Genomic DNA, 20,792 nt, shown 5'->3' with positions numbered 1-20,792 from the left:
TGAAGTAGTATCTATTGCCACAGCGAAATCTTTTTATGACATTCTACTTGACAAATCTCTATAGATTGATGGATGATCTGTGATCACTCATGTGAAAAATATAAAAACAAATAGTTTAGTTTTAATGATTGGGCATAGTTTTTGCAAGTCCTGGCCCCGAGTTCACAAAGCATTCTCAGACTTAAGTTGAGAATTTGCTCAACTTTCAATCACTGTTTATGAGAAATATCTTTGATGCAGAAACACAAAACTTTGCACATAGTTTCTTATTGATATATCTGATACATCAAAACAACAAAATTATTATAAAAGGCTATATTTTAGTTGAAATAAGGCAAACAAGTTTGAGTAAATTCTCAACTTAAGTCTGAGAATGCTTTATGAACACGGGGCCAGAAATTTAATTCATTATCTATTCAGGAGATAGAGAGAGGTTTTCAGGAAACACCCACCTATAACCCACAGTTTAGGCAAGTGACCCTGCATGTAACCCGTGTCATGTTCAATCCTGCCACTTGACTCAATGACAGAAAATGAAATGAAATGGGGTTTAACGTCCTACTGTTCTGCTCTGAACTGGGCTAATGAAGATGGGCATACGCCATACATTGTGCTATGACTGTATGAGGGAAATTTTGCCCGGACAGCAGCACTACGGCCTACTCACATATTGAATTCCAACTGTCAAGGGATCTTTTAAGTGCATACCAATGTGTACACGGGACCTTGTTTTTTCTGTCCAATCCAAATGACTAGACAGCTGTCCTTGTCAGGCCCTCCTCTCAATGACAGACCTTATGATATAAAGTACACACAACTGACCACTTGACCACCCAACCCCTGTACATAAGGATAAGGACTGAATGTTCTATTATGGTGTTCAATGATGCATGTATAAATACATACATGTAGTTTGTTATTACTGGTAACCTTTATTAGTTTACAGTTTATAGATAGGCCAATAAACAAATATTATTCTACAATATAATCCCCTAATAGATAATATTATGTAATTTACAATATAAGGTGGAGAAGGCTTAACATTCAATTAAAATACCTCGTATTTTACACAATAACCACCTAAGCTAAAATGATCTTAAACAGAAACTCTTTAACTTAAATCAAAATAAAATATTGAATTGGGTTCGTCTGATGTGTTATTTCAATAAATAATTGCGGGTGGGTGGATTCTTATTACGATTAATTGTTTGTTTCGTAAGTCTATTTTTTGATTAATTATAGTTTCATTTCAATAAATGATAGAGGGGTTTTGTAAGCCTGTTTTTTGATTAATCATAGTTTCATTTTTGACTTTATGTGTGGGACAGTGAAACTAGACACAATTGGTTATACAATGTACCACTATGTTGCATGTATTGTACCTTTTTAAGAGTAAATCCCCTTCTACTGTAGAGGAAATGTAAACATGTATCGTAACAATGGTGTGTAAATCTTTGTGTATGTAATATTTCAAAATAAAGGAACAATCACAGATTTCACAAGACACTGTAAAAATAAAACTGGGTTTACCTATGTACATATAAATGCCAAAATGTGATGCTATTTATCTAAGTGTGAAAATGTCAAATCAAGAGTCTTTCACCTCAAATTAACCAGTTTTATTCAATAAAATATATCTTACTACATGTATTATCCTTTAAAATTACCTAAATTTTATATATTTCTGTATGTTTATCTATCTAACTATGAAAAATAATAAGCCATTCAAATTATTCATTTACCGTAACAAAATTTAAAATATGCATACTATGTACATTGACGGATTGGGCAATTGGGACTGGCTTCACCAGTCGTTATTCATATACTAGTCTGACTAGTCAGTTGCCTGTATTATCGAGCATAATTTTTAACGAAAAAGAAAAGAAATTTATTCTTTTGAAATATGAACAGATACTGATTTTGTGGTACATGTAGTACAAATGCTTGGCTTACGTTTCATAATAAATATTTCTATTAATTACATGTATGTTTGAAGTTATTACTGTGTATTACAAATGCTTGTCTTGTCTACCTATATGTAAGACATGTATACAATCTAAAGGCATTTGATAATTTATGAATAAAAGGACATGGTCTGTAATACTGAAAATTGAACATTTACAAAAGGATACGTAAATTTGATCTTTTTTATATCTTGTCTTGAGATTAATATTGATTCCAGTTTCATCAATGTCACTGATGATAATCATATCTCGTACTCCATCTTCTGGTCGACAGCCTGATAAAATAATAAAATAATTTATCAAAAATCATAAACTTGGGGTGGGACCATGGGGGTATCCGGTATTTTCCTTACCGGTACGGGTACTGGATTGGGTATGGGCTTTTCATTAGGACAGCCCCCTCCTATAAGTATAATTAACAAGATATTTCAAAGTGATCAAGGGCCATAACTTTGGCAATAGGCTTCTTCGTCTCACGACTTTAAACACTGCGTATAAATTTGAAGTCAATCAAATATCAACTTTAGCCTCTAGAGCGTCCTCAAACAATTATGGACGTCGGGCGGCCAGACGGGGGCGGCGACAATATTGGCGTCTAAAAACCCCAAATGATGCATGAAAGATATAACTTGGTGTTTTTGGCAACCTTGGTGAATGCATAGTCCTAACCACTGTCATTTTCTGAATCCATCACGTTATGTAAACATTTAAAATTTTAAAATATTTGAAGATTCCATGCAATCATCTTGATAATGTTACACCCCTCACTCTTTCCAATTCCCGATTTTCTACAGAGAGAGAGAGATAAATGGGGTTTCATATCCACTTGACACAAACTAGGTTATTTTTGGGACTAACCTATGGTTTCATTTTATTTCAATAATTCGCTTGCATGTAGTGGGGAAATTTTCTACATCGGTAAAAACCAGAGTCTGGTTATTCCAATAGATAAAAAAATATCTATACATTGAATGAATGTGCACATGACCAAGATATTCGTACAAGATATTGGTCGATGATAGGTTTTTCTTAAGGTGAATTATGCTCATCTATAAGCAGTGTAAGTCCTTTCTAACTATTTGCACTCAGTTTAAATATAGTTAAAACAAATTTGTATAAGAATAAAAACTATTTCAAATTGTGAAAAATGTCTTAAAATATGACAACAATTGACAGGCTGACACAGGTTTTGTTTGTCTTTTAAACAAACTTTATGAAATGAAATGGGGTTTTTAACATGCTACTTTTCTGCACCAACTGGGCGAAGATTGGCATGACATACAGTGAGCTATGAGTGATTTTGCCTGGACAGCCATACTCACTCATACTGTCAAGGATTCTGTTACAATGTGTGCCAAAGTGTACATAACAGTGCACATGACCTTCATTTTTTGTCCCATCTGAATGACAAGACACATGCATCCTTGTCAAGTCCAGATATTATACAGTTAAATTAATATCCATGTTCAACTATTATTATGATAAAAAGGTAATTAATGACAAAATATTATCTCAGGTTGCACATATATATATATATAGACTTAAAATTAATGCTTGAAATCTGGAGTGGATATTCGACAATTGGGTGGCAAATAAACCTAAATTTCAAAAGAACTGACTACCGGTATAAGAAATATGATTACACATACCGTATAGGCCAATAATATGTGAAACTGAAATGAAATGTGGTTTAACAAATAACGTCCTACTGTTCTGACATGTGAAACCATCATTTAGAATTTTATATTGTTTTTGAGCAGATCATTAGAATCCTTCCACCCCTCACATTAAATGTAGCATATATATATTGCACTTGAAACAAACTAGGGTTAGGGAGGTGGCTAGTTTGAGATTCTGAACTTGAGCATATAAACTTATTGATTATTGGTGACTGAAACCTTCATGATTCAGATGATGAATCAAATCAAATTCTACATTGTATTAATTGTTGAAATATTGAATCTGAGTATGGTACAGGTAAATCAATGTGCACTGTCAACCAACTTTCTACACAATCTTTTTCAATTGATCATTGACACAAAAATATTAAAAATAAAAGTTCCTAAACTCAATTTTATTAAAATATTGATGTCACTGAATGCTGTTGTTGTATTGTAGTTTTTTGTTTATCTTTCAAAATGATTATTTTATTCAATTTGTAGATCTATGGAAAGATATTCTTTTTAGTTTATTTGATCTTGATAAAGAATATCACATCTCTGATATTTTGAATACGGATAACGGCTTTGTCCCGTGTCGTGATTTCACTGCATATTATGATTATAAATGGCAACACGCTTATAAACAAAGACACGCGCAAGCCGTGAAATATAAAATAACGGGTTCGCAAAATTAACATAATTTACAAAAAGAAAAGTCACGTTGACTCTTTAAAATAAAAAGACTGAGAGAGATAATTTTCTCACCGCTGGCCGACAGCTCCAGCTTTGGAGTAACTGAAGCCATGTCTTCAACAGTAATCCCAATCCGTACACAGTTCACATCGAACCAACACACAATATATCCGAACTATCCAACTATGAAAGCATTGACTGAATCTGTCTGACTCACAGCATCAATGCTTTCAACTTGCCGCGCCACTCCCACAAACCATCGCATAAATATTACCCAGACGCTTATTCCCGCTATAATGCTTTCCCATCCCATGAAAGGCGTGACAAGCATGACTCTTCACGCGTATTTATATAGTCTCTGTTAACAGGACTGAAAAATTAATTCGTTTCTTCGTTAAAGGTTACAAAATGTCTGGAATGTCAAAGACTTGTTTGTCTGGAAATTAATGTTCACCTTTGGTTGTCGTAAAGAAAACTTAAAACGCACAATAGCTTTTATATCGGTATTCAAAAAAAGAATATAGCTAATAAATCAAATGTGCGACGAAACTATCGAAAATTTATCCATGGAAATGCTAAAATTGTAAATAAACACGTGGTTAAGACCAAAATATTCCATAGATATTTAGATGTCGTAAATTCACGCGTGCGCATCATAGAAGCACCGGAGACATATCCGGACAAAAATAGTTGCAGATGATTTTACTGTTTTTAATGTCAAATTAAGCAAGGAAAATGGCTTATATGCCTGGTCGCGGTCGCTCGAGGGGTAGGGGAGGACCCCCTCCGATGTATGGAAACAGAGGTTTCCCTCCCGGACCAAATGGTGGAATGCGAAATCAACCGAATATGAATCAACCTCCGACGAATTATTATGCAGGCGATTTCGATCGACGACAGGATGAGAGACGACGGTCACCGCCGTCTCAGTTCCAAGACAGGAAGAGACACGGATCTCCTCAAAGACTTTCACCACCGCACAAAAGACCCGTTTACGATTCTAGAGTATGATAAATTCTCAATGATTATAAGAAATGTTTATTAAAATTTCTTACATCACCTTTTTTGCTGTTAGTACAGCACTGTACTCAGTACTAAGCTTGATGCAATGCTTTTGTCACTTGTCTCTGTGACAAATTTTGTATTGATGGGACAAGCTCTTGATTAGATCTAATTGTAGCAGGACCCTGGTGCATTGAATAACTAATGGACAAGAGTCTTGATGCTTTTTTTTTTTTTTTTTTGGTTGGACTTCCAAGGAACCCCATCCAAGAACAAAAAGGACTGCCAGAGCACTAGGCCTAGGCTTTATTAAAATGCAGCGGCTCTAATCAAATCTTGATGTGGGTGTAGAAAAAGCCATGGGGATTTTTTATGCCAAGGGTGGTGACCACAGGGTTGACAAGGAAAGTGGTACTTAGTTGAGATCTATGTGTGCAAAAGAACCTTTGACAGTTAGAGAAGAATATATGTGAATGGAGTTGTTCAGACAAAATTTACCTTCCTCATATTAATTGCACACATACCTATAGGAATAAACTTGGCATGTTACAATTTTATTCCTATGGGGTATGTGCGAATGTTTGTCTCAAATAACCAAAGTATTGTGTTAGCGAAGCGTAAAAACCTGTTCCATTCTAAGATATTTTCCCATTCAAAGGTACATGTACCTGTCAGTTCTAAGAGGTTTTATTTATTTATTGCATATGATCTTGTAAATTGTCAATGAAATTATGATATTAATTGAAATGTTCGAAATACCTTATTGAAATAAATACAATTTACTTAACACTGTTACGTAATAATGATAAATGTTTTTGGGTGTTGGGATGGTAACCATGAGGGTTCTCAAAGGGAAAGCTATAGTCATTAAATGCTACGTAATCTACCAATCATGCCATTTGGAAAATCACATATTTAAGTCTAATAGTTTTGCATTTAATGCTGGGCAATACTATTAGCAATGATTGTGCTGCTTCGCCTTTGGGCTACTCCACTCCCTGGAATGTTACTGTGTAACACCTCAAAATAATCATTTCTAAGTCAAAATTTTTAATTCCTAAATGATATTGCTCCTACAATACTTATGAGATTTCAATGGTTTCAAATACTACAGTAGTAAAAAAAAAAAAATCATCTTCAGTAACTTTTCAAAACAAAAATGAATTTGTTTTTTTACGTAAAAATTTTCTTGACTTGGTGAATCGTGAATTGAAATTCTGGATAGCCGTACTTGTGCCTTTAGTTTGAATTAGAAACTACAGGGCTTTTAGTTTAAAATTTGGCCAGACACCAGAATCAGTTTGGCGCTCATGTTGCATGTGTAATGATGAACAAGTGTTAAGAATTTATGTGGTTTATTTAAAAGGTTGAAGATATTGGACAGAAATCACTCCAGATCTTAACTGTTAGACATTTTGATTGTTGGACATTTTGATATGTGTAACAGCTAAAACATGTACATGTAATCAATTTTAAATGCCTGTCCAACATTTGACATTAACTAACAAAAAGGGATCACAACAAAATTGTCCTCAGTTAAAATACTAGTGTGGACCCGGAAAAACCATCAGGATTTTTCAAATTGGGTTTGGATGGTGGTAAGCCCATAATATAATTTGGTAATGAATAGGTGCAAATGCCACTTTCTGGACAAAATTCTCTTTGCTAGCGCATTGAACATTGTAATCATAGAAATAAAAAAATTATTGATGTTATTCTCAAAAATCATCAAAGTAAAATGTCCACAAGAAATTGAATGTTCCATTCCATTCCAAACACCATCTTGGTAAGTGCTGGGGGATTTTTGGTTTTGTAATTCAGTTGTTATCTTTATATCTTGATGAAAAATTCATGATGAAATCTTTAAAAAATATGATTTGATTATTAATGACTTTTCATACTAAAATTAAAGGTCAATGAATCGCACAGACAGGACAGAGACAGATATGGTAGTGCCTATGACAACAGAGGGCCCCCAGGTCCTGGACCAAATGAGGACAACCGACCTGGTAATGATTCAAGAGACATTAGGAGTCCAATGAATGATCAACAGAATCGCATGGAGGAAAGCAGCGTTATGAAATCAAGATCAAGTGGACAACCTCCACTATTCCCAAGTTCCCTGTCAACAACACCTTCTGCAACACCCCCACAAGCAAGACCCCTGAAATCTATTTTGAAGAAGAAGCCTACTGCATCTGAATCTTCAAATGAACCTCCAAAGCAAGAAGAAAGGTTCCAGGAAACACTTTCAGAGAGACAACCGGAAAGAGTGCAAGAAAGGTCTCAAGAAAGATTACCAGAAAGGTCTCAAGAAAGATTACCAGAAAGGTCTCAAGAAATCCCCCAGAGATACGACAGAAGCCAAGGTCCAGACAAATTGCATTTACCTGGAATGTCCACTTATATGGATGTTGAAGATGAAGAAAAGTTCTTGTATGGTGATGAAGCAGGTACACGTCATAGCAGGTCTTCTAGAGATCGAAACACCTCCTCTGATAGAAGAAACTCAAACGACCCAAGTGGAATGTGGATGCATCCCAGTGATCGAGGAATGCCACATCGTACTCAGATGCAAGCCCAAAATCAAAGCTATGGTGAGAAAGTTCAAGGTGTTTTGGGTATGAACACTCAAGGGGGTATAACAGCCCTCAGTGATGAATCTATGTCCACTATTCAAGCTGCATTAGCATCTTTAAAGCAAACATCTGTAGCCCAGCCCAGACATCCTCAAGAAATACAGTCAAGACCACCAGTAGATGTCCTATCAGCACTACCCAGAATTTCATCTGATCTTTTATCTGGAATTGGTAAACTTCCTACAAGTCTTTTTTCTCCCACAGGGAATTTGGCGTCTGACAGAACACCATCTGATCTGTTATCAAGTCTTGGAAGACAAGGCAGTGATTTGTTGTCCAGCCTCAGCAGACCCTCAATATCTGAACAAAGAAGTCAATCAGGCAGATCATCCATTGATGTTCCACGTTCTACAAGTCAAAATATTGATTTCATGAACAGATTGTCCAAACCAGAGCCTGATCCTCCAGAAGAACCCAAAAAGGATGAAACCACTAACACAATTCAGAACATCTTACAGTCCATAGGTTTTGATTTTGGAATGTCCAAGAGAATGCAAGAACTAGCAAAGGAAAAACAGGACAGAGAAAATAAAACTAAAGAGAAAGATATATGTATAAATCAGACAGCTTCATTTTTAGGTGGAGGACTCTCAGATGAAGACCTTACTGCTGGATTATTCAAGCGCAAGGAATCTACAGTACGACCGAAAGTTGAAACATCAGACAAGAAGAAGAGTGATGAGCATTCAGATAGAAGAGGAAGTGGGCAAAAAATAGAAAGTTTTATAAGTTCTGAGAGATCTAGTGTGATTAGTGAATCTCTTCCATTACCTACGCCTGGTACATATCCTCCACACCCAGTTGGAGCTGATCCTTATGCTCAGTATCTTGCACCACCAAACATGAATTATCCACCACCGTCACTCCCCCAGCCAGGCTGCCCTGTATATCCTCCACCATTTTATGGCGGTGATGTACCTCCTGCAAACATGCCCTTTGAAAACCCTAATATAATGGGCTTTACAGGAAGGCACCCTGATGATGATTTTCTGTACAATGAACGATTAAGATCAAGAAGTAGATCAGCTTCACGAGATATGGGTAATAGAAGGATTTCAAGGGAAAGAAGTCCTGGAAGAAGGGATTCAAGGGACAGCAGTCCCGGAAGAAGGGATTCATTTGAAAAAAGTTCCAGAATAAGAGATTCATTTGAAAGAAATGCTGGTAGACGGGATTCATTTGAAAGAAGTCCCAGAAGAAGAGATTCATTTGAAAGAAGTCCCAGAAGAAGAGATTCATTTGAAAGAAGTCCTAGAAGAAAAGATTCATTTGAAAGAAGTCCTAGAAGAAGAAGCTCTGTAGATAGAGGTCAAAAGAGAAGAAGCTCAAGAAGTCCTAGGCGTAAGAATTCCAGAGAAAGAAGTCCGAGAAGAAGAAGCTCAAAAAGTCCTAGAAGAAGGGGTTCATCTCAGGAAAAAAGTAGCAGTAGTAGGAAAAGAAGCCCAAGAAGAAATTCAAGAAGTCCTAAAAGAAATTCAAGAAGTCCTAAAAGAAATTCAAGAAGAGATAGTTCAAGAGATAGAAGATCTTCTAGAGAAAGAAGTGTGAGGGAGGGATCTGCAAGAGAAATAACATTAACTTCAAGATTGGATAATTCACGAAGTTCACATAGAAATGGTTCTGTAACAAAAGATCAATGGGATAAAGCAAAGTTAATGGATACTAGGGAATCTTCAAGTAAACTGGATGACCGATTAAATGAACCTAAAATTCCAGAGGACTTCAAAATCCAAATAGGAGCAAATCCAGACTCAAGAAGAGTTCTTACAACCTCCAAAATTGTGGAAGAATTCAGAGAACAATCACCCGAACCAGCCAGAATAGTTCTCATGCCAAAAATTGATCACATCCGCAAAATTACAGTAGCACCGATTGTAAAACCTGAAGAACCACCACCACCTGCAGAGATACCGCCTCACATAAAAGCAAGATTAAAACAAGATCATGAAGAAAGACAAAAGAAATTGGAGATTCTAGAAAAGGAAATGGATAAATTGAGGAAACAACAAAATGAAATCATGAGAAAGCGCCAGAGACAGAAAGATGGTCATAAAGATCCCTTGCTCACAGCAAACAGTAAACTGCAAGAAGAAATAGCTGAACAGATAAAAGCTCTCCGAAAGGCAAGCGAGGAACCAGTCGACTTGAGCAAATTTGAAAATGAAGAAGATAGTAAACAAGAACCCCAGAAACAAGAGGTAAATAGGGCCTTATTATTACATTTGTGTTGTGATACACGTTTATTTAGTGAAACCATTATCTTTTTGGAAGAAATGCCGACACCAAATTTTACCAAATCATGACTGAATTTCAGTGATATAAAAGTCTTATAATTAACAGTCTCAAGAAGGTTTGTCTGTCCAACTAAAGGCCCCTTTATTCAAGCCGATTATTGAAATAAAATGTTAAACATACATTATACAAGAGCTAAATCAACCTATTGCAGGTCTTTCTTTAGGCCTGAAATGTTATATGAACTATTAATTAGACGTTTATTAACATGAAAAGACCATAATCAACTCTGAATGCCATCTTATGTGTCCATTTTTCATTGGATTTAAATCCAATCTGCCCATTGATGAGTAACTGCAAAAATGGATAATTATCGCGACAGCAGTAACAATGACAATCGAGACTACAGTGATTTTAAAGTAAGGTTTTCTCAGTTTAGAGTGAAACAATTTAACTGAAATTTTCAGCATATTCCCTTTGCATTATCTAATTTTTAACTATTATAGTCAGAACTGCCAGTTCTTTATCTGATCTTGCATAATGTATCTGTAAACGTTAAAACCCATTTCTCTCTCTTTATTGCCATAAACATAACATTCGTTTTTGGAAATTGAGTATTCTTTCTTTGATTCCTGTATATTATATCTGTATTTCAGTGACGTATATTTAATATGGTATGTTGTAAATATTCTATTTTACAGTCACCGAAAAGTTCTGTACGATATAAATTCAAAGATCCAGGTCAGCATTGGTGTCGATGTTGTAATATGGTCATGAATTACGCTGTTGAATACTGTAAACATTTAAAAAGCAAAACACATTTGCAGGTATGCTTACTTTTTCTAGAACACATGTTAACCACTTTAAACTTTTGTAGTATTGTGCGATGAAACCTATGATGAAGAAGTACCATAGACATTCTTCATAATAGTTCCAAGTGTTATGGGGAGAGAGGGTAGTCAAGTAGTACTGACTCAAGCCTGGGACATTCTGGTCAGGAGACCTGTGCCCCTAGCCTCCTCGTTTTTGAGGAGCCAGCTGCTTACTCATGGAAACCCAGAGTTTGTCAAAATAGACATCATATTTATTGGAAAAATGTACTCTTGGTTTTATTTTCAGAAAGCAGATCCATATGACAGACCGTGGCACTTACATAGTATGACCAAGAAGCAGGAATCAACAAAAGGACCCGTTCAGAATTTACCCATGACAGGTTTTTATAACAATCTTAAATATATTGAACCCCGTTTAATTGATTCAATGAAAATTGTAATTTTTTGCGCGTTTGATGCTTTCTTGAAATGCCCCTACGCACAAGTGAATTATTGAAATAAAATTGAACCATATGTTAGTCCCAAAATGACCTGGTTTGTGTCAAGTGCATGTTAAACCCCATTTCTCTTTCTCTTTCTATCACATTATTGCAATGATTTCCTTTTTCCTGTTCAAAAACTAGGTGGTTATATCTTACCAAAGTCCAAGAATATGGTTCTTGGTGTTTAAACAGTAGCAGCATGCGGATGGGGAGGTATAGACAGTGTCAAAAAATGCTGTTCTGGAGATGTTTGGTTCCCCCCCTCCCCCTTCCCTCAAACTCTATATTTTTGATGGTATATCGATGGTCATTGAAATTTTATATTCTTGGAATTATTATTAATATCTGTTTTCAACTTGTTATTAATAGGAACTGAATTTATGATGAGTGTTGATGCATTCTATTGTTCACTGTGTAATGAATACATGGGTGACGTGACGTCGGCAGAGGCTCATCTCAATGAACATTCTCATTTTCTAAAATATAAGGTGAGTTTTATCAAAAATGGGTATAACTCTTTATTATATGTGGGGGGGGGGGGGGGTGGATGGCCGAATGCTTAGCATGTGCGCACGGTATCACAAGGCCTGTCATTTCAAATGCCCGGTTGTACGTGACAAGGAGAAGGGTTGCTGTATCATAAAGTCTGTCATTGAGTCGACTGGCGTGGTTTCGAATCCCCGGTTGTACGTGACAAGGAGTATGGTCGCCTGTCCAACCTCGTGGGTTTTCTCCGGGTCCTCCGGTTTTCCCCCACTACTAAAAACCCCTACGAGCAAGCTCTTTCTCTCTTTATTATATTAGGTGCAGAAAGAATAAGAAGGATTCCACTTATTTATATAATTCAGAATGGACAATATTTTACTGTTCTACACCTTGAAGTACTGGTCACCAACCATTTTATTTTTTACCCTGTGCACCCCTATACCATGGCATGTACATTAAAGAAACCCTGGCGGTTAGAATTCGAAATAAGATTAAGCCATAATGATGATGTCCTGGCAAAACATCCCTCATAATGCAGGTTAAGGCAGAAATGGAGAACAATAAACCCCATTTCTTATTCATACAGGAGACATAGTGGCTTGGTCGGTATGTCACTTGCTCACTAATCAGGAGGACACATAGATGGCTGTGAAAGTTTCTCAGGATTTGGGGGGCCACGTTGATTAGGCGGGTAAGATGTTAGCTCACTAACCTGGAGGTCGGGTGTTCGATCCCTGCATTGGACTGAGGAAGTTCACCCAGATTTTCCGGCATGGTTCCCCCTTGTTAGTGGTACAGAACAGAGGGCCTGGCAAGAGACATTGTATAGTCGTTCGGATGGTAAGAAAATATGCAGTCCCGTGTACACATTGGCGTGCATGTAAAAGATCCCATGGCAGTTGGAATTCAATATAAGAGTAGGCCGCAGTGTCGCTGTCCGTGCAAAATTCCCCAAATAGCACACTGTATGGCGTATGCCCGTCTTTATTAGTCCGGTCGGGATCAGAATAGATTAAACCCCATTTCATTTCACTTCATTTCATTTCCTTAGAATTTCCAAGGGAGATTCCTGATGGGCAACACATTGAAGATCCACTAACAGTTGGAAGAAAAAGCTGTGGGGCCACTGTGCAGGCAAAAAATATCCGCCTATGCCTGTCTTCATTAACCAGGTTAATGCTGAAAAGTATAACATAAGCCCATTTTCATTTTATTTCTTTTTTTATTTTTTAAATCCATACCTTTTTTTTTCAGGCTTACTTGAAGAAGAACCCATTTTATGAGAAGCGCTATATGTTGGAGAAGAAAGCGAAGTTGGCTATGATTAAAGAAGAGAAAGACAAAGCACACAAGAAGGAGATGGAAAGCAGGAAAAAATTAAACAAAGAAAAAGATGCTAAAATAAGAGAAAGAGAGAAAAAATGGGATAAGCCAGTAGCTGACCTTTCAGATGATCGCAAAACACCTGTAACCCCAAAAAGTGAAATGTCAGATATCAAGTTGAAGTTGGCACAAGCTAGAGAGGAAGTTCAGCTGAGATTAGCCCAAAAAAAGCGAGAGGATGAACAAAAATTGAAGGAAGAAGAAGAAGTGAAAAATAAGGGTTTATTTAAATGGAAAAAAGATGGAAAGGCTTTGGTGAATAAACCAGCTACTTTGGGTCAAGAAGACGATGAACCTGTTCCAGAAGAACCACCTGTTCCCACAAAAAAATTATTTTTACCAGATGCCTCAGAATCCCATTTCCCCATTCCGGGAGAATCCAAGAAACCGAAGATATCGGTCAAGGCAAATTATCGTAATAACAAAAACGAGAAAAAAGAGGTGATTGCTAAAGAGGAGAAAGAAGATAAGCGTACAATCATTCCAACAGTCATTGGTCGTAAAACTAGATCAAGTGGTAAAAATACAGTTTTACCATCATGGACACCAGCAACAAGAAAAATTCCTGGTCAGAAAGATGTTCGTAAGATGCCACCGCAACCCCAATCTCAACAACAGTCAAAGTCAGAAGCCGAAAATCCAGTTCCTCTTGATCTGTTTCTTAGTGTTGGCAATGAAACTAATAAAAAAGCTTTGCCGGTTGTTCCTGATGTTAGTTTACAAACCATCCCTTTACCACCTTCAACGGAAAAACTTGTATCTTCTGTGAAAACTGAAGAAGATGCAAAAGAACGACCAGTTATTACAGTGAAAACAGAGGAAGAGTCAAAGAAAGCTGAACAAGATTCATTGGAAAAGTCTGTTGTTAACATCCAAACTCAGCAAGATACAAAGGATGCTCCTGTTATTACTGTGAAAACTGAACAAGAAATGAAAGAAGAACAAGAGGATTTCAAGATACTTGGTATTGATCCTGCATCAACAACACCCTTGGTCACTCCAAAGCCACCACCGCCTGTATCTCAGAATTTGCATTTGCCTTCATCCAAGGAAGCCTTACAAAACATGTCTGCAGCTACAGCTGAGAAAATGTATGGAATATATTTTGAAAATAAAGACTCTGATAATGTTACTAGTTCTGTTCCAACAAAACCTGTGAATTCTCAAGAAGTTGCTTCGAATGTTGTACCCTGTGAAACAACAGACGATAAAATGGAGGTTGATGTTGCTAGTCAAAATGTTTCTGGTGTTGCAGAAGGTGCTACTGCACCATTGACTGAAACTCCCAAAGAAAAGGATAGTCCAGTGATAACTGATACTACTTCTAAAACTACAGAAACAGTAGCAGTTTTAGATTCTTCGGATGCAAAAACTGACAAACAAGTGTCCGAAAAGCTAGAAGTTGCAGTTGCTGAACCAATGGAGTGTTCACCAGTAGACCAGGCTCCAAGCACGTTACCTTTGGATACTTTAGTGCCAGAAACAAAGACTTTGGAAACTGTTGAACCTGCAGAAAGTACCAACATTGTAGATTGTGGACCTGTAAAATCTGTCCCTGTAAAATCTGTCTCTGAAAAATCTGTCCCTGTAAAATCTGTCTCTGAAAAATCTGTCCCTGTAAAATCTGTCCCTGAAAAAACTTCAACATCTCAAGACAGCGGAGCCAAGGAAAATGATTCACCAGAGTCTCAAATCAGTTCTTTTTCTACCAAACAGGACACAAAAACACCTGAAGAAACAGAACCGAAGATGGAGTCTGAGGTGAAAGAAACAATAATAGTTGCAGAAAGTTCAAAACAGGAATGTCTAGTTTCTACTGAAAACGAGAAAAGTGAGCCATTAAAAGATGCAGTTGAGTTACCAGCACAAGATTTGGTACAAGATCATCGTATAACAATATCTATAAATGAAGATCATGAAAATCCAGAAGAAAATGTTGATGGTCAGAATGACCTGGATGGTTTTACTGTTATTGATACTGCTGAGATAGATGACCATAACACTGTTCCAGCATTAAAAGAGATGGATTTAAGAAGAAACAGTGCTGAACAGAACAGCAGTGATAGTAACCAAGCTATCCCCTGCTTGGATGACATGAATGTTATAGATTGTGCAGATCCTGGACAGGACAGCAATGAAAATCAACCTATTCCAGCACTGGAGGAGATGACTGTAATAGACTGTGCAGATCAGGAACATAACAGCAATGACCAAAAAGATTTAACAATTGTAAACATAGCTGAGAATCCTTTGATGGGTGCAGAAGAGGACAATGGAAATAATGGACCAGATCTCATTTCATCATTGGCTGGTGTGATGGAACCCAAAACGGCCCAGGAGGAAGATGACAGTTCAAATAGTACAATTATCATGGAGAATATACCAGGAGAAGTAGCTGATGTCAGCACGCTGAATGAAGTAGCCATAAATGAAAGTATTTCTGTTTCAGGGGGTGGTGGGGAAATTGTAGCGTTAACTGTTTCAATGATTGAGAATTTTTCAGAAGAAAGTGACAGCAATAAATGCTTTGATCCATGTTTAGCTGATTCTATCGCTGATGAAACGGTTTCACTTGATGATGGTATAACTGTTTTGGAAGCATCGGCCTCAGATACTATTGAACCAGAGGACTCTAATATATGTCCTGATGAATTCCAGGGTATTTCCCTAGAAATGCCTGTTGATGGAGAGGAACTGGATATTAGTGGTATGTATTTGTTATTTAATCCTGCTTATCTCCAAATAAGGATTTGATTATATTTTGTGATGTGTTGGGATTATTCTAGATTAGAACCCAAATTATCCCCTTACTGTCATGGTCTTTGGGAAAGTCTTCAAATTCAGCTAACAACTCTCCTTCTTTTCAGATGGGGAAAGTCTTGGTAGCAGTATTGAAATGGGAAGCGACTTTGAAGTAGTTGATGAATGTGATGAAGATCAAGAAGGGAATGACAGCTGAAAATGAAAGTAGAGACAATAAACGTTACAAATTACATTATATTAGGTCACCAGAGATGTACACAGAATGGTTAAAACAATTATTAAAAGTTGGCGATCAACAACTTCAGAAAATGTCTGATGATACGTTTAGAGACTTCATGATCTCTTCCCAAAATTGGATGGTTGATGTGACTGGACTACTATTACTATATACAAAGTATGGTTATTAAAGATTGTAATATTTAGTTGCAGCCCCCCTGATTGTGTATTTCCAGAATGTGTAGCAGTATCATGCCAGAGTAATATTTCACCAAAATCAAGTTGGAACCTAATTCAGTCAACGGGTTACTCAAAAACAGTCCATTAATATAATTATGCAAAAATTCAGTAAATGGTGATGCTCTATGTTTTTTCATAAGCTGAGAACTTCAATGATATTCTGTGGTCTTGGTGATGCTGCTAAGGACATCGGTTATGATACTATGGTGGCTTATGAGGTGCATTGATGACTGGTATTGTGCCCGAAATTGAATACTTTAGTAAAATTGTAGAATGGAAAATCGCAGAGAACAATATTTGTAAATACTGTATATATGTATATATATATACATTGGATAAAATCAAATCCTAATGTTTGTGACAATAAAATCATGCTCATGCTTATTCCTTAGTCTGGGCTGCTAATTTAGCCGATTTTTTCATTAGTATTTTATTTTTTTGCAAACGGAAGAGACTTTGAAGAACCTTTTTGAGTAGTATGCAGTATCATTTAGTGGTGAACTGTCCGATATAGCCAGATATTTTTTCAAAAACTGATAATTCAAATGAAAATATTGTCTAAAAACTATCAAATAGACAGTCCAAAACATTTGATATTATGAATGGATAAACAGACAAACTTAAACAGATTGTATCTTCTTAAAAAGACAGTTAAAAACTGTTTTAATAATGTTAACGATTTGATCAGATAAAGTACACATTAAATGTACATTATGTGATTGTGAAGGATAAATGCATCCCTGAACAATTGATTGAATTTGTAAATACAGTGAAATGATCCCTAATTTTTATCTTTATCCTTTATGATTTAGATGATATGATTTTAATGCTTGACATTGTTTAATCTTGTGCATGTTTAATACAACCGAACCTTGATTTACAGAACAGGCTATATGTGGTTCCAGGCTGTGGGCCTGGATACTGACAGCTAAAAGATGTACAGTGTTCAACCAGTAGTCAGTAATTAGGCAAAGAAATTTTCTAAATGGGAATTTATATACATGTACTAATCATGAATCCTCCTTCTGGTCCCAAGTCTATAAAGCAGTTTTTGCTTTACTCATTTTACTCAATCGATAGATATTCCTTCGAGAATGCTATGCTAGGTTATTGGTGGAGTTCCAAATTCCATGTGGTTTATTAAACCAGAGCATTTATGATAATTCCTATTCAGGTCCGAGTTCCAAATTCCAAGTGCAGATATAAAAAAAAACAAGTGTTCTAGTCCCCAAACAGGATCTGCAAGGCAATCATAGTTTATATATTCATAGCTTTTGTATTGTTATCAGTTTTTGTTATTGTTAGTTGTGCTCTGTATATATTAAAATAAAATAAAGAGAAGCAGAGAAAAAGATTGGTTTTAAGACACAGAACTGCCAACACAACCGTGGTCCAGCTTCAGGTGCAACAGTCCCAACAGTGTCGCAACAGACTTGATGCAGCAGAAGTTACTCCATGGCCTGTCCCCTTTTGACATGGTGCCATTCAAACTAGATCTGTCACATGGACTCAGAATCCGACCCCAACCCCTCCCAGTCTGTCCTATTTAACACATTTTATTTTCAGTTATTATCAAGCACGGATCCGTCTTCATTAGCCCAGTCGGAGTAGGACGTTAAACCCCATTTAATTTCATTTAAAGCACAGATATGCCCCAAAAACTTGTAGCTCACGGGTTTGATTTTGGTGCAGGCCTAGAAAATTCTTTTGGATTTTACATTCTGGTTCCCCATGGCACTGGGCAGTTGAATTATCAAGTAAAAAGCGCCCAGTCTTTCTTACGGGACAAAAAAGTGCGCTCGCAAGTGTGCATTTTACAGAACCCGTGACAGTTGGAATTCGACGAATAGTAGTTGCAAACGTGACAGACCGATCATAGCAATCTGTCATTAGCTACGTTGGTGCAGGAAAGTGAAGTTATCACATTAAAATACTGAATCGGTTTTGAATAACTAACATTAACCTTTTAGACTTGAGGATGTCTTAGTGGACGTTAGATCCCATTTCATTTCATCTCTTAGTTTTGATGTCTCTGCTGTGTATTAAATGCTTCATGTCAACACCAATAAGGCTTTAGAGACTTGTATCTTTACCAGGAAGATTTCTTTTTAATGGGCACATCTTTGAAATTATTTATATGAAACCCGAAAGGGTAAAACCATGAACAGACATTTAGTTTAAATAATACTGAAAAAAAACCTTTACGAAATATCGGAGAGCGAGATAACCGTACATACCATACAGCTAATTTAAATGAACAGACTAAAGCATGGCCAAAACTGGTTCAAATGGATGACCTGGAAATCATATGGACGAACTGTAAAAAGAAAAATGCAACATTTCAAGTTAGAAATAAATCTGAAAGGTTCATGAACTAAATAAGTAGCCACTAGAGTTCAAGACGGACCCGTGGCCACGTGGGAGGGGGGGGGGGCTTAGCCCCCCAATATTTTGCCAACAATAATATTTTCTTAGGAGCGTTGTTCTTAACCGGCCACGTACTCAGCCCCACAAAAAAATTCCGAAGCCCCACCAAATTTTAAGTGCTGGCTACGGGCCCGGTTCAAGAAAATATCCATATGTAATTGTTTACCAGTCTTAATCGGGCATTATTAGAATTCTTGCAACGTCCAGGACACTGCATTAGTAAATTTGCTTACTTTGAATGCTTATTGTCTTCGAACGAGATGAAGAGACGACCCAAACGTTCATAAGCCATAATTGATTAAAGGGACGTTACTCTTAAAGGTTACTTAGGAGTCAGACTGGCTGTTATAACACTTGCTAAATGGCTTAACATAATCGGTTGCAATCTGTTTCACAGAGATCTTTTAATATCTGTTACAGATGACTGTTTCGACACGTAACGTAACATCACGCGGCGTCAATCATCGGCTCAATAGCGCGTGCATTGTTTACGTAAGACGTTACTGATTCGGGCTAAATGGTGAATTTTACTTATTTTAATACCCTTTTACACTAAATAGGAAATTATTTTTACCTACAAACAATTCAATTATTTATTTTTCTAATAAATGAAAAGAATGTTTTACAATTTAATTTGACGGAAGAAAAAAGTTAATATTTGGGACTCATTTAGTCGCATCGATGTCATACTTATCAGTGATTGTCGCGGCCTAGCGAATATTCACTGCTGATCAGTGTGAATCGGTTGAGAATCTTGTTTCAACATTCCGTTAGTACCAATCTTAATATGCACAAATGGAACACCAATTTTAATTCTGTCAAAGTTTTGAAAGATTTTATTTTTAACGATATAGATTTTTTATGTGGTTGATTTGATATTCAATTGTGTCAAATGTCGTTGTCTATTATGGAATAATGACCAGTCATATAACCTGCCTTTTTGTAATGGCGATTTTTTTTCCTTCTGAATATGCCTTCACTATTTAGAAACGTAACTTGGGATTAACACTGATTATGATAATATCCTCGGCAATATTCCCTATTCTTCATTTATTTATCTCCCAGAACAGTGGTGGGGGCCGTAAGTACGACTAAAAAACGGTAGGTGCGTGGGCCGATCATAGGACAATTAAAATGTAGCTATTATTTTATAAACATTTTCCCATAGCTCGGCTCACCTGTCGTTTATACATATAAAATATACACACGGTAAGCTTCTAAGAAGTTTAACTTTGCTTCTTTACACTAGCTTTGCTTGACCTGTTGGGACGCATGAATATTCAATAAAATATAAAATCTCAAACGACACAATCAACGTGTCCTTTATATATAAATACGTATAAAGTATATTTGTGTATATCAAGCTTCAAAGAGCTAGAATTAATAGCACTTTTTAGTCCACTTTCCGTGGAGTCCCAAATTATTTTTTTTTTTTATCAACTCGGCAGGGATGGGGGGGGGGGGCGAATGGTTAACGTGTGCGCGCGCTGTATCATAAGGTCTCACTGAGTCAACTGACGTGATTTCGATACCCGGTTGTACGTGACAATGAGTTGGGTCGCCTGTCCAACCTCGTGGGTTTCTCCGGTTTCCTCCCACTGCTAAAGACCCCTACGCGCAAGCTAATTATTGAAATAAAATTGAACCATATGTTAATCCCGAAATGACCTAGTTTGTGTCGAGTGTACGTTAAACCCACTTTCTCTCTCTCTCTCTCTCTCTCAGCTCTGCAAGAATCTAGTTTGTAGCGCCACCCCTTATTGAAAATTCT

At 36.7% G+C, this 20,792-nt stretch overlaps 2 protein-coding genes across 3 annotated transcripts in view; one reads left to right on the top strand and one right to left on the bottom strand.

Moving 5' to 3' along the window:
- LOC126821749 (unconventional myosin heavy chain 6) overlaps positions 1-4,552 on the bottom strand; it is a 198,123-nt gene extending 193,571 nt beyond the window's left edge. Inside the window, exons 1-2 of the mRNA XM_050550236.1 lie at positions 4,391-4,552; positions 2,133-2,239 (exon numbers count right to left, since the gene is read on the bottom strand). Coding sequence (XP_050406193.1) covers positions 2,133-2,239; positions 4,391-4,430 — 147 coding nt within the window. The 5' untranslated portion in view covers positions 4,431-4,552. The remainder of the gene's footprint in view (positions 1-2,132; positions 2,240-4,390) is intronic.
- A 437-nt stretch (positions 4,553-4,989) lies between these two features.
- Positions 4,990-17,940, top strand: LOC126821747 (E3 ubiquitin-protein ligase RBBP6). Of its 2 annotated transcripts, XM_050550234.2 has the most exons (7): positions 4,990-5,323; positions 7,233-10,157; positions 10,893-11,018; positions 11,311-11,404; positions 11,876-11,994; positions 13,247-16,082; positions 16,243-17,940. In XM_050550234.2, the coding sequence occupies exons 1-7, from the start codon at positions 5,054-5,056 to the stop codon at positions 16,332-16,334; spliced, it is 6,462 nt and encodes a 2,153-aa protein (XP_050406191.1). In that variant the 5' UTR covers positions 4,990-5,053; the 3' UTR covers positions 16,335-17,940. The 2 variants fall into 2 exon arrangements, with proteins under 2 accessions (XP_050406191.1, XP_050406192.1); XM_050550235.2 differs by lacking the exon at positions 4,990-5,323 and having other exon boundaries at positions 5,572-10,157.
- The last annotated feature ends 2,852 nt before the right edge of the window (positions 17,941-20,792 follow it).

Source organism: Patella vulgata, chromosome 5 (assembly GCF_932274485.2).
Source record: "Patella vulgata chromosome 5, xgPatVulg1.2, whole genome shotgun sequence".
In the NCBI taxonomy this organism is placed as follows: Eukaryota; Metazoa; Mollusca; class Gastropoda; family Patellidae; genus Patella; species Patella vulgata.
This window is presented reverse-complemented; position numbering and strand designations above follow the sequence as displayed.

What these genes read in the sequence shown, in the direction of transcription:
- LOC126821747 (XM_050550234.2), top strand. Translation starts at nt 5,054, where the DNA reads ATGGCTTATATGCCTGGTCGCGGTCGCTCGAGGGGTAGGGGAGGACCC. An exon ending in GACCCGTTTACGATTCTAGA is followed by an intron (nt 5,324 to 7,232) that starts GTATGATAAATT and finishes CTAAAATTAAAG; the next exon opens with GTCAATGAATCGCACAGACA. An exon ending in TCAGAATTTACCCATGACAG is followed by an intron (nt 11,405 to 11,875) that starts GTTTTTATAACA and finishes TGTTATTAATAG; the next exon opens with GAACTGAATTTATGATGAGT.